The following is a 13,080-nucleotide window of genomic DNA, read 5'->3' on the forward strand; positions in this document are numbered from 1 at the left end:
TGGGTGCATCAGGCACCGCTATGGGTGCATCCCAGTAGAGGTGAAATCCCCTCCTGCCTATGTGGCACCGCTATGGGTGCAGCCCAGCAGAGGTGAAATCCCCTCCTGCCTATGTGGCACCGCTGTGGGTGCATCAGGCACGGCTATGGGTGCATCCGAGCAGAGGTGAAATCCCCTCCTGCCTATGTGGCACCGCTATGGGTGCATCAGGCACCGCTATGGGTGCATCCCAGCAGAGGTGAAATCCCCTCCTGCCTATGTGGCACTGCTATGGGTGCAGCCCAGCAGAGGTGAAATCCCCTCCTGCCTATGTGGCACCGCTATGGGTGCAGCCCAGCAGAGGTGAAATCCCCTCCTGCCTATGTGGCACCGCTGTGGGTGCATCCCAGCAGAGGTGAAATCCCCTCCTGCCTATGTGGCACCGCTATGGGTGCATCCCAGCAGAGGTGAAATCCCCTCCTGCCTATGTGGCACCGCTATGGGTGCATCCCAGCAGAGGTGAAATCCCCTCCTGCCTATGTGGCAGCGCTATGGGTGCATCAGGCCCCGCTATGGGTGCATCCCAGCAGAAATCCCCTCCTGCCTATGTGGCACCGCTATGGGTGCATCCCAGCAGAGGTGAAATCCCCTCCTGCCTATGTGGCACCACTATGGGTGCATCCCAGCAGAGGTGAAATCCCCTCCTGCCTATGTGGCACTACTGTGGGTGCAGCCCAGCAGAGGTGAAATCCCCTCCTGCCTATGTGGCACCGCTATGGGTTCATCCCAGCAGAGGTGAAATCCCCTCCTGCCTATGTGGCACCGTTATGGGTGCATCCCAGCAGAGGTGAAATCCCCTCCTGCCTATGTGGCACCGCTGTGGGTGCATCCCAGCAGAGGTGAAATCCCTTCCTGCCTATGTGGCACCACTATGGGTGCATCCCAGCAGAGGTGAAATCCCCTCCTGCCTATGTGGCACCGCTATGGGTGCATCAGGCAGCGCTATGGGTGCATCCCAGCAGAAATCCCCTCCTGCCTATGTGGCACCGCTATGGGTGCATCCCAGCAGAGGTGAAATCCCCTCCTGCCTATGTGGCACCGCTATGGGTGCATCCCAGCAGAGGTGAAATCCCCTCCTGCCTATGTGGCAGCGCTATGGGTGCATCAGGCCCCGCTATGGGTGCATTCCAGCAGAAATCCCCTCCTGCCTATGTGGCACCGCTATGGGTGCATCCCAGCAGAGGTGAAATCCCCTCCTGCCTATGTGGCACCACTATGGGTGCATCCCAGCAGAGGTGAAATCCCCTCCTGCCTATGTGGCACCGCTATGGGTGCATCAGGCACCGCTATGGGTGCAGCCCAGCAGAGGTGAAATCCCCTCCTGCCTATGTGGCACCGCTATGGGTGCATCCCAGCAGAGGTGAAATCCCCTCCTGCCTTTATGGCACCACTATGGGTGCATCCCAGCAGAGGTGAAATCCCCTCCTGCCTATGTGGCACCGCTATGGGTGCATCAGGCACCGCTATGGGTGCATCCCAGCAGAAATCCCCTCCTGCCTATGTGGCACCGCTATGGGTGCATCCCAGCAGAGGTGAAATCCCCTCCTGCCTATGTGGCACCGCTATGGGTGCATCCCAGCAGAGGTGAAATCCCCTCCTGCCTATGTGGCACCGCTATGGGTGCATCAGGCCCCGCTATGGGTGCATCCCAGTAGAAATCCCCTCCTGCCTATGTGGCACCGCTATGGGTGCATCCTAGCAGAGGTGAAATCCCCTCCTGCCTATGTGGCACCACTATGGGTGCTTCCCAGCAGAGGTGAAATCCCCTCCTGCCTATGTGGCACTACTGTGGGTGCAGCCCAGCAGAGGTGAAATCCCCTCCTGCCTATGTGGCACCGCTATGGGTTCATCCCAGCAGAGGTGAAATCCCCTCCTGCCTATGTGGCACCGTTATGGGTGCATCCCAGCAGAGGTGAAATCCCCTCCTGCCTATGTGGCACCGCTGTGGGTGCATCCCAGCAGAGGTGAAATCCCCTCCTGCCTATGTGGCACCACTATGGGTGCATCCCAGCAGAGGTGAAATCCCCTCCTGCCTATGTGGCACCGCTATGGGTGCATCAGGCACCGCTTGGGTGCATCCCAGCAGAAATCCCCTCCTGCCTATGTGGCACCGCTATAGGTGCATCCCAGCAGAGGTGAAATCCCCTCCTGCCTATGTGGCACCGCTATGGGTGCATCCCAGCAGAGGTGAAATCCCCTCCTGCCTATGTGGCACCGCTATGGGTGCATCAGGCCCCGCTATGGGTGCATCCCAGCAGAAATCCCCTCCTGCCTATGTGGCACCGCTATGGGTGCATCCCAGCAGAGGTGAAATCCCCTCCTGCCTGTGTGGCACCGCTATGGGTGCATCCCAGCAGAGGTGAAATCCCCTCCTGCCTGTGTGGCACCGCTATGGGTGCATCCCAGCAGAGGTGAAATCCTCTCCTGCCTATGTGGCACCGCTACGGGTGCATCCCAGCAGAGGTGAAATCCCCTCCTGCCTATGTGGCACCGCTATGGGTGCATCCCAGCAGAAATCCCCTCCTGCCTATGTGGCACCGCTATGGGTGCATCAGGCACCGCTATGGGTGCATCCCAGCAGGAATCCCCTCCTTCCTATGTGGCACCGCTATGGGTGCAGCCCGGCAGAGGTGAAATCCCCTCCTGCCTATGTGGCACCGCTATGGGTGCATCCCAGCAGAGGTGAAATCCCCTCCTGCCTATTTGGCACCGCTATGGGTGCATCCCAGCAGAGGTGAAATCCCCTCCTGCCTATGTGGCACCGCTGTGGGTGCATCCCAGCAGAGGTGAAATCCCCTCCTGCCTATGTGGCACCACTATGGGTGCATCAGGCACCGCTATGGGTGCATCCCAGTAGAGGTGAAATCCCCTCCTGCCTATGTGGCAACGCTATGGGTGCATCCCAGCAGAGATGAAATCCCCTCCTGCCTATGTGGCACCACTATGGGTGCATCCGAGCAGAGGTGAAATCCCCTCCTGCCTATGTGGCACCGCTATGGGTGCATCCCAGCAGAGGTGAAATCCCCTCCTGCCTATGTGGCACCGCTATGGGTCCATCCCAGCAGAGGTGAAATCCCCTCCTGCCTATGTGGCACCGCTATGGGTGCATCCCAGCAGAGCAGAGGTGAAATCCCCTCCTGCCTATGTGGCAGCGCTATGGGTGCATCCCAGCAGAGGTGAAATCCCCTCCTGCCTATGTGGCACCGCTATGGGTGCATCAGGCACCGCTATGGGTGCATCCCAGTAGAGGTGAAATCCCCTCCTGCCTATGTGGCACCGCTATGGGTGCAGCCCAGCAGAGGTGAAATCCCCTCCTGCCTATGTGGCACCGCTGTGGGTGCATCAGGCACGGCTATGGGTGCATCCGAGCAGAGGTGAAATCCCCCCTGCCTATGTGGCACCGCTATGGGTGCATCAGGCACCGCTATGGGTGCATCCCAGCAGAGGTGAAATCCCCTCCTGCCTATGTGGCACCGCTATGGGTGCAGCCCAGCAGAGGTGAAATCCCCTCCTGCCTATGTGGCACCGCTATGGGTGCAGCCCAGCAGAGGTGAAATCCCCTCCTGCCTATGTGGCACCACTGTGGGTGCATCCCAGCAGAGGTGAAATCCCCTCCTGCCTATGTGGCACCGCTATGGGTGCATCCCAGCAGAGGTGAAATCCCCTCCTGCCTATGTGGCACCGCTATGGGTGCATCCCAGCAGAGGTGAAATCCCCTCCTGCCTATGTGGCAGCGCTATGGGTGCATCAGGCCCCGCTATGGGTGCATCCCAGCAGAAATCCCCTCCTGCCTATGTGGCACCGCTATGGGTGCATCCCAGCAGAGGTGAAATCCCCTCCTGCCTATGTGGCACCACTATGGGTGCATCCCAGCAGAGGTGAAATCCCCTCCTGCCTATGTGGCACTACTGTGGGTGCAGCCCAGCAGAGGTGAAATCCCCTCCTGCCTATGTGGCACCGCTATGGGTTCATCCCAGCAGAGGTGAAATCCCCTCCTGCCTATGTGGCACCGTTATGGGTGCATCCCAGCAGAGGTGAAATCCCCTCCTGCCTATGTGGCACCGCTGTGGGTGCATCCCAGCAGAGGTGAAATCCGCTCCTGCCTATGTGGCACCGCTATGGGTGCATCCCAGCAGAGGTGAAATCCCCTCCTGCCTATGTGGCAGCGCTATGGGTGCATCCCAGCAGAAATACCCTCCTGCCTATGTGGCACTGCTATGGGTGCATCCCAGCAGAAATACCCTCTTGCCTATGTGGCAGCGCTATGGGTGCACCCCAGCAGAGGTGAAATCCCCTCCTGCCTGTGTGGCACCGCTGTGGATGCATCCCAGCAGAGGTGAAATCCCCTCCTACCTGTGTGGCACCACTATGGGTGCATCCCAGCAGAGGTGAAATCCCCTCCTGCCTATGTGGCACCGCTATGGGTGCATCCCAGCAGAGGTGAAATCCGCTCCTGCCTATGTGGCACCGCTATGGGTGCATCCCAGCAGAGGTGAAATCCCCTCCTGCCTATGTGGCAGCGCTATGGGTGCATCCCAGCAGAAATACCCTCCTGCCTATGTGGCACTGCTATGGGTGCATCCCAGCAGAAATACCCTCTTGCCTATGTGGCAGCGCTATGGGTGCACCCCAGCAGAGGTGAAATCCCCTCCTGCCTGTGTGGCACCGCTGTGGATGCATCCCAGCAGAGGTGAAATCCCCTCCTACCTGTGTGGCACCACTATGGGTGCATCCCAGCAGAGGTGAAATCCCCTCCTGCCTATGTGGCACCGCTATGGGTGCATCCCAGCAGAGGTGAAATCCCCTCCTGCCTATGTGGCACCGCTATGGGTGCATCCCAGCAGAGGTGAAATCCCCTCCTGCCTATGTGGCACCGCTATGGGTGCATCCCAGCAGAGCAGAGGTGAAATCCCCTCCTGCCTATGTGGCAGCGCTATGGGTGCATCCCAGCAGAGGTGAAATCCCCTCCTGCCTATGTGGCACCGCTATGGGTGCATCAGGCACCGCTATGGGTGCATCCCAGTAGAGGTGAAATCCCCTCCTGCCTATGTGGCACCGCTATGGGTGCAGCCCAGCAGAGGTGAAATCCCCTCCTGCCTATGTGGCACCGCTGTGGGTGCATCAGGCACGGCTATGGGTGCATCCGAGCAGAGGTGAAATCCCCTCCTGCCTATGTGGCACCGCTATGGGTGCATCAGGCACCGCTATGGGTGCATCCCAGCAGAGGTGAAATCCCCTCCTGCCTATGTGGCACCGCTATGGGTGCAGCCCAGCAGAGGTGAAATCCCCTCCTGCCTATGTGGCACCGCTGTGGGTGCAGCCCAGCAGAGGTGAAATCCCCTCCTGCCTATGTGGCACCACTGTGGGTGCATCCCAGCAGAGGTGAAATCCCCTCCTGCCTATGTGGCACCGCTATGGGTGCATCCCAGCAGAGGTGAAATCCCCTCCTGCCTATGTGGCACCGCTATGGGTGCATCCCAGCAGAGGTGAAATCCCCTCCTGCCTATGTGGCAGCGCTATGGGTGCATCAGGCCCCGCTATGGGTGCATCCCAGCAGAAATCCCCTCCTGCCTATGTGGCACCGCTATGGGTGCATCCCAGCAGAGGTGAAATCCCCTCCTGCCTATGTGGCACCACTATGGGTGCATCCCAGCAGAGGTGAAATCCCCTCCTGCCTATGTGGCACTACTGTGGGTGCAGCCCAGCAGAGGTGAAATCCCCTCCTGCCTATGTGGCACCGCTATGGGTTCATCCCAGCAGAGGTGAAATCCCCTCCTGCCTATGTGGCACCGTTGTGGGTGCATCCCAGCAGAGGTGAAATCCCCTCCTGCCTATGTGGCACCGCTGTGGGTGCATCCCAGCAGAGGTGAAATCCCCTCCTGCCTATGTGGCACCACTATGGGTGCATCCCAGCAGAGGTGAAATCCCCTCCTGCCTATGTGGCACCGCTATGGGTGCATCAGGCACCGCTTGGGTGCATCCCAGCAGAAATCCCCTCCTGCCTATGTGGCACCGCTATGGGTGCATCCCAGCAGAGGTGAAATCCCCTCCTGCCTATGTGGCACCGCTATGGGTGCATCAGGCCCCGCTATGGGTGCATTCCAGCAGAAATCCCCTCCTGCCTATGTGGCACCGCTATGGGTGCATCCCAGCAGAGGTGAAATCCCCTCCTGCCTATGTGGCACCACTATGGGTGCATCCCAGCAGAGGTGAAATCCCCTCCTGCCTATATGGCACCGCTATGGGTGCATCAGGCACCGCTATGGGTGCAGCCCAGCAGAGGTGAAATCCCCTCCTGCCTATGTGGCACCGCTATGGGTGCATCCCAGCAGAGGTGAAATCCCCTCCTGCCTATATGGCACCACTATGGGTGCATCCCAGCAGAGGTGAAATCCCCTCCTGCCTATGTGGCACCGCTATGGGTGCATCAGGCACCGCTATGGGTGCATCCCAGCAGAAATCCCCTCCTGCCTATGTGGCACCGCCATGGGTGCATCCCAGCAGAGGTGAAATCCCCTCCTGCCTATGTGGCACCGCTATGGGTGCATCCCAGCAGAGGTGAAATCCCCTCCTGCCTATGTGGCACCGCTATGGGTGCATCAGGCCCCGCTATGGGTGCATCCCAGCAGAAATCCCCTCCTGCCTATGTGGCACCGCTATGGGTGCATCCCAGCAGAGGTGAAATCCCCTCCTGCCTATGTGGCACCACTATGGGTGCATCCCAGCAGAGGTGAAATCCCCTCCTGCCTATGTGGCACTACTGTGGGTGCAGCCCAGCAGAGGTGAAATCCCCTCCTGCCTATGTGGCACCGCTATGGGTTCATCCCAGCAGAGGTGAAATCCCCTCCTGCCTATGTGGCACCGTTGTGGGTGCATCCCAGCAGAGGTGAAATCCCCTCCTGCCTATGTGGCACCGCTGTGGGTGCATCCCAGCAGAGGTGAAATCCCCTCCTGCCTATGTGGCACCACTATGGGTGCATCCCAGCAGAGGTGAAATCCCCTCCTGCCTATGTGGCACCGCTATGGGTGCATCAGGCACCGCTTGGGTGCATCCCAGCAGAAATCCCCTCCTGCCTATGTGGCACCGCTATGGGTGCATCCCAGCAGAGGTGAAATCCCCTCCTGCCTATGTGGCACCGCTATGGGTGCATCAGGCCCCGCTATGGGTGCATCCCAGCAGAAATCCCCTCCTGCCTATGTGGCACCGCTATGGGTGCATCCCAGCAGAGGTGAAATCCCCTCCTGCCTGTGTGGCACCGCTATGGGTGCATCCCAGCAGAGGTGAAATCCCCTCCTGCCTGTGTGGCACCATAATGGGTGCATCCCAGCAGAGGTGAAATCCCCTCCTGCCTATGTGGCACCGCTATGGGTGCATCCCAGCAGAAGTGAAATCCCCTCCTGCCTATGTGGCACCGCTATGGGTGCATCCCAGCAGAAATCCCCTCCTGCCTATGTGGCACCGCTATGGGTGCATCAGGCACCGCTATGGGTGCATCCCAGCAGAAATCCCCTCCTGCCTATGTGGCACCGCTATGGGTGCATCCCAGCCGAGGTTAAATCCCCTCCTGCCTATTTGGCACCGCTATGGGTGCATCCCAGCAGAGGTGAAATCCCCTCCTGCCTATGTGGCACCGCTGTGGGTGCATCCCAGCAGAGGTGAAATCCCCTCCTGCCTATGTGGCACCGCTATGGGTGCATCCCAGTAGAGGTGAAATCCCCTCCTGCCTATGTGGCAACGCTATGGGTGCATCCCAGCAGAGGTGAAATCCCCTCCTGCCTATGTGGCACCGCTATGGGTGCATCCGAGCAGAGGTGAAATCCCCTCCTGCCTATGTGGCACCGCTATGGGTGCATCCCAGCAGAGGTGAAATCCCCTCCTGCCTATGTGGCAGCGCTATGGGTGCATCAGGCACCGCTATGGGTGCATCCCAGCAGAAATCCCCTCCTGCCTATGTGGCACCGCTATGGGTGCATCCCAGCAGAAATCCCCTCCTGCCTATGTGGCACCGCTATGGGTGCATCCCAGCAGAGGTGAAATCCCCTCCTGCCTATGTGGCAGCGCTATGGGTGCATCCCAGCAGAAATCCCCTCCTGCCTATGTGGCACTGCTATGGGTGCATCCCAGCAGAAATCCCCTCCTGCCTATGTGGCACCGCTATGGGTGCATCCCAGCAGAAATCCCCTCCTGCCTATGTGGCACCGCTATGGGTGCATCCCAGCAGAAATCCCCTCCTGCCTATGTGGCACCGCTATGGGTGCATCCCAGCAGAGGTGAAATCCCCTTCTCCCAGCAGAGGTGAAATCCCCTCCTGCCTGTGTGGCACCGCTATGGGTGCACCCCAGCAGAGGTGAAATCCCCTCCTGCCTGTGTGGCACCGCTATGGGTGCATCCCAGCAGAGGTGAAATCCCCGCTATGGGTGCATCCCAGCAGAGGTGAAATCCCCTCCTGCCTATGTGGCACCGCTATGGGTGCATCCCAGCAGAGGTGAAATCCCCTCCTGCCTATATGGCACCGCTATGGGTGCATCCCAGCAGAGGTGAAATCCCCTCCTGCCTATGTGGCACCGCTATGGGTGCATCCCAGCAGAGCAGAGGTGAAATCCCCTCCTGCCTATGTGGCAGCGCTATGGGTGCATCCCAGCAGAGGTGAAATCCCCTCTTGCCTATGTGGCAGCGCTATGGGTGCATCAGGCACCGCTATGGGTGCATCCCAGCAGAAATCCCCTCCTGCCTATGTGGCATCGCTATGGGTGCATCCCAGCAGAGGTAAAATCCCCTCCTGCCTATGTGGCACCGCTATGGGTGCATCCCAGCAGAGGTGAAATCCCCTCCTGCCTATGTGGCAGCGCTATGGGTGCATCCCAGCAGAAATCCCCTCCTGCCTATGTGGCACCGCTATGGGTGCATCCCAGCAGAAATCCCCTCGTGCCTGTGTGGCACCGCTAAGGGTGCATCCCAGCAGAGGTGAAATCCCCTCCTGCCTATGTGGCACCGCTATGGGTGCATCCCAGCAGAGGTGAAATCCCCTCCTGCCTATGTGGCACCGCTATGGGTGCATCAGGCACCGCTATGGGTGCATCCCAGCAGAAATCCCCTCCTTCCTATGTGGCACTGTTATGGGTGCATCCCAGCAGAGGTGAAATCCCCTCCTGCCTATGTGGCACCGCTATGGGTGCATCCCAGCAGAGGTGAAATCCCCTCCTCCCTATGTGGCACCGCTATGGGTGCATCCCAGCAGAAATCCCCTCCTGCCTATGTGGCACCGCTATGGGTGCATCCCAGCAGAGATGAAATCCCCTCCTGCCTGTGTGGCACCGCTATGGGTGCATCCCAGCAGAGGTGAAATCCCCTTCTACCTGTGTGGCACCACTATGGGTGCATCCCAGCAGAGGTGAAATCCCCTCCTGCCTATGTGGCACCGCTATGGGTGCACCCCAGCAGAGGTGAAATCCCCTCCTGCCTATGTGGCACCACTATGGGTGCATCCCAGCAGAGGTGAAATCCCCTCCTGCCTATGTGGCACCGCTATGGGTGCATCAGGCACTGCTATGGGTGCATCCCAGCAGAAATCCCTTCCTGCCTATGTGGCACCGCTATGGGTGCATCCCAGCAGAGGTGAAATCCCTTCCTGCCTATGTGGCACCGCTATGGGTGCATCAGGCACCGCTATGGGTGCATCCCAGCAGAGGTGAAATCCCCTCCTGCCTATGTGGCACCGCTATGGGTGCATCCCAGCAGAGGGGAAATCCCCTCCTGCCTATGTGGCACCGCTATGGGTGCATCCCAGCAGAGGTGAAATCCCCTCCTGCCTATGTGGCACCGCTATGGGTGCATCCCAGCAGAGGTGAAATCCCCTCCTGCCTATGTGGCACCACTATGGGTGCATCCCAGCAGAGGTGAAATCCCGTCCTGCCTATGTGGCACCACTATGGGTGCATCCCAGCAGAGGTGAAATCCCCTTCTGCCTATGTGGCACTACTGTGGGTGCAGCCCAGCAGAGGTGAGGCGACACAATTCACTACACTCAATGGCAAGAGGGAGGTGGCCAGTGGTCCAGCCACATACACATCAATGTACGGGCATTGTTGACAGTGGCAATAGTGCTAACTTTTTTACAGACACAGATTTCATACACACTGATCAGAACAGACAATACTAGTCACAGTGATGGGCATAGTCAGCAAGCAAGAGAGAAGATGCTTCTCGCAGTGGCAAGCAATATTCCAAAGGTCGGGCACATCAGACGTAGATCTGCTTGCAACACGCAGAATGCACAATCCCACCATTTGATACTGGCTAGTTTATCATGCTTTCCTTCTAGGTCCACTATGTCACACGATCATACAAAAGATGGTGTACTCACGCATGATGATGATTCCCATTGCTCCAACATGGACATGACCATGCTGGTACTCTCATCTAATGCAGCTGTCAGCGGAACCACACATGATGAGTTATTTGATGAAAGAGTAGGATCAGCAGTCCACTTATATGCTAGGTAATTGACATTGTAATTTACTTAACGCAGTTATGAGCTCGGGTTTTGTCCTACAATTCCCTGAACACGTAACGTCATTGTGGGCATATACCACATCACAACAAAGGGCGGCACACTAGAAAATGCAAGTTAAGGGATTTATGGAAAGGATTCTAAGTATTAACTTATCTATACCAAAACTGCCACCAGCATGTAACCTCAGCATGGTCTTAAAAAGATTGATGCGTTCACCATTTAAGTGAATGCATACATGTAATGTAAGTTATTTATCTAAGAATGTAACTTTAATAATAGCTATCTCTTCACACATTAACTACATACTATGTCAGTGAAAGACCCATTTATAAGCACAGACAAGGAGAAGGTAGTGCATGGATTAGATCTATGATTTTCAGCTAAGTTCCTTTCTAACTTTCTTTTGAATTAAAGCATTGACCATACTGTTTTTTTAAGAAACTCAGCATGTGACTCTAAAACATATTCACACTACAAAAGGGAAATGTTACTTACCTCTAACAGTATTTCTAGCACTTGTCACTGTTTCAGATTCACTTGTGACTCATCCAACTCCCAGGGGGTTGAGCATATTGTAATATAGCCTTAGCAAGTCATGTGTACACTGCTCCAATCACCACACTTATGGCTCAAGATATTGGGGCCTGATTCACAGAACGTTTTCCCATGGGATAGCGCCGGTATAAAACACTTCCATGAATCAGGCCCACTGTGTTCAACTCATATATCTATTTACACGTTTCTTTGCATTGCGTGTTATTGTTTTTTATCTGTGATGTGAACGTTTTATTTGTACTAAGAGTGAAACATTCACAAAAAAGAAGACAATATAGCATAAGCAGTAGGATACGGCATGCCTAAAGTGACTATAAAAGCACAAACTTGGGATGAACTATTATGACCTCATATTCTGACCTAGTTGCTTATATGCCAATCTTGTCACCCACTTCAGAATTTGGTATATAATTTGTAATATTCAATACCACTCAATGGCTTCCAATGTACAATGTCAGTCTAAAACATAGACACGCTGCAGAAATATGGTTACAGGTAAGTAACATCTCTCATATATTGCTGTCGTCCTCATGTATGTTTAACTTGATAGATCCACGCACAACATACTGTGTTTCCTTTACAAAGGCATCGTTTAGCAACTTTTCATATGTGATTCCTATCCTTTTTGCCAACTAAGTGCAGGCATCTACCAACAATCGAACTGAACTCCAGTAACTATAATGATGAAATACATGTGCAGCCATTTTGGTTACATTCAGCATCTATTTTGGGAGTAGTTCAGAATGTATCACTTTCTTCCATTTATTTAAAATAGATAATTCATTAAAAAAAATATCCACACCTTTTTTTGCCATTCTTTTAAAAAGACAGGTTTCACCTTTTTTTGGCAACAGATGGCCAAAAAGCCCAACCCATCAACCCATTGTGCAATGTACGATTAGCAAATTATGGAGGAAAGAAAGCATGCCTTCATAGTTTCTTTGTGTCTTTCTTTAAAAAAATGTGTTTAAAATGTGCTGTGTGCATGTTTAAAAAAACATTATTGGCTCTGCAGGAAACCCCCTAATTTGGTCCCTACTGGATTGTGTAGGGGAACAGCCTTCTAGGCGTATGTTAAAGACATATAAAGCTATACCTAGGTGCTGGTAGGATATGGTGTTACCAGTTGAATTGCCTCAAAATCCTTCATCTCTGATCTTAGTGCGCATTATTGGTTCACTGTGATGTTTCCAAAAACATTGTTTTGATGGATTTTTTACTGACACAAATACACCGAAAAAAATCACTGAATTATTTTTAATTTTTATTTGGGGTCCCTCCCCCAAGCCTCCCATTTCCCTATGTTTTCAATCCCACCCTAACCCCCCAAAATATATATATATATTTCTTAAATGGTGTATGTTCAATGGATTTGTTTTGGTTAAAAAAATCCATCAAATTCTTTTTTGTTTGGTAAATCGCAGGATACCGTATTATTGCTTGCAATTGTCTTTTTGCCATGCATCCCAATTATAGCACATAGTAACTTCTCGGAGGGTTGTTTGTTCTGTTTATTTCAAGGGGCGATGGTTTTGGAGAGTCCGCAATAATCGAGTTCTGGACAATTATCCCATGCCAATCGGGCACTTCTGGCGTGGCCTACCAGCAGACATCAGTGCCGCCTATGAAAGGCATGATGGGAAATTTATCTTCTTTAAAGGTGAATGGAATGATTGTTACCCTACTTTTCACATCTCTCTTTCTCCCTTTTCCCTTTGCATGCATCTCTCTCCTTACCTCCAGTATCACCCTCGTCATCCACCTCTCTCCATCCTCTAGTGCTACCAACCTCACATTCCACGCTTCAGATCCAGTAGGCCTATTAGTGTTGCCCATCTCCATCCAGGTGAAGCCTAGTACCTTGCCAAGCTACAGGCCTGAGGTCCACTCAGTAGAGTAAGGACAAGCAAGTGAATGGTGGCCAGGCCTAACGCAAGCACCACCTAGAAGATACATGCTCATGCCTGCACCA

General features: G+C 54.9%; 1 protein-coding gene across 1 annotated transcript in view; it reads left to right on the forward strand.

Moving 5' to 3' along the window:
- The window catches only part of MMP15 (matrix metallopeptidase 15), a 233,034-nt gene that overhangs the window by 205,992 nt on the left and 13,962 nt on the right, over window positions 1-13,080 (forward strand). The window contains exon 7 of the mRNA XM_069654486.1: window positions 12,630-12,768. Coding sequence (XP_069510587.1) covers window positions 12,630-12,768 — 139 coding nt within the window. The remainder of the gene's footprint in view (window positions 1-12,629; window positions 12,769-13,080) is intronic.

Source organism: Ambystoma mexicanum, chromosome 1p (genome assembly GCF_040938575.1).
Source record: "Ambystoma mexicanum isolate Mex_15411 chromosome 1p, UKY_AmexF1_1, whole genome shotgun sequence".
Lineage (NCBI taxonomy): Eukaryota > Metazoa > Chordata > Amphibia > Caudata > Ambystomatidae > Ambystoma > Ambystoma mexicanum.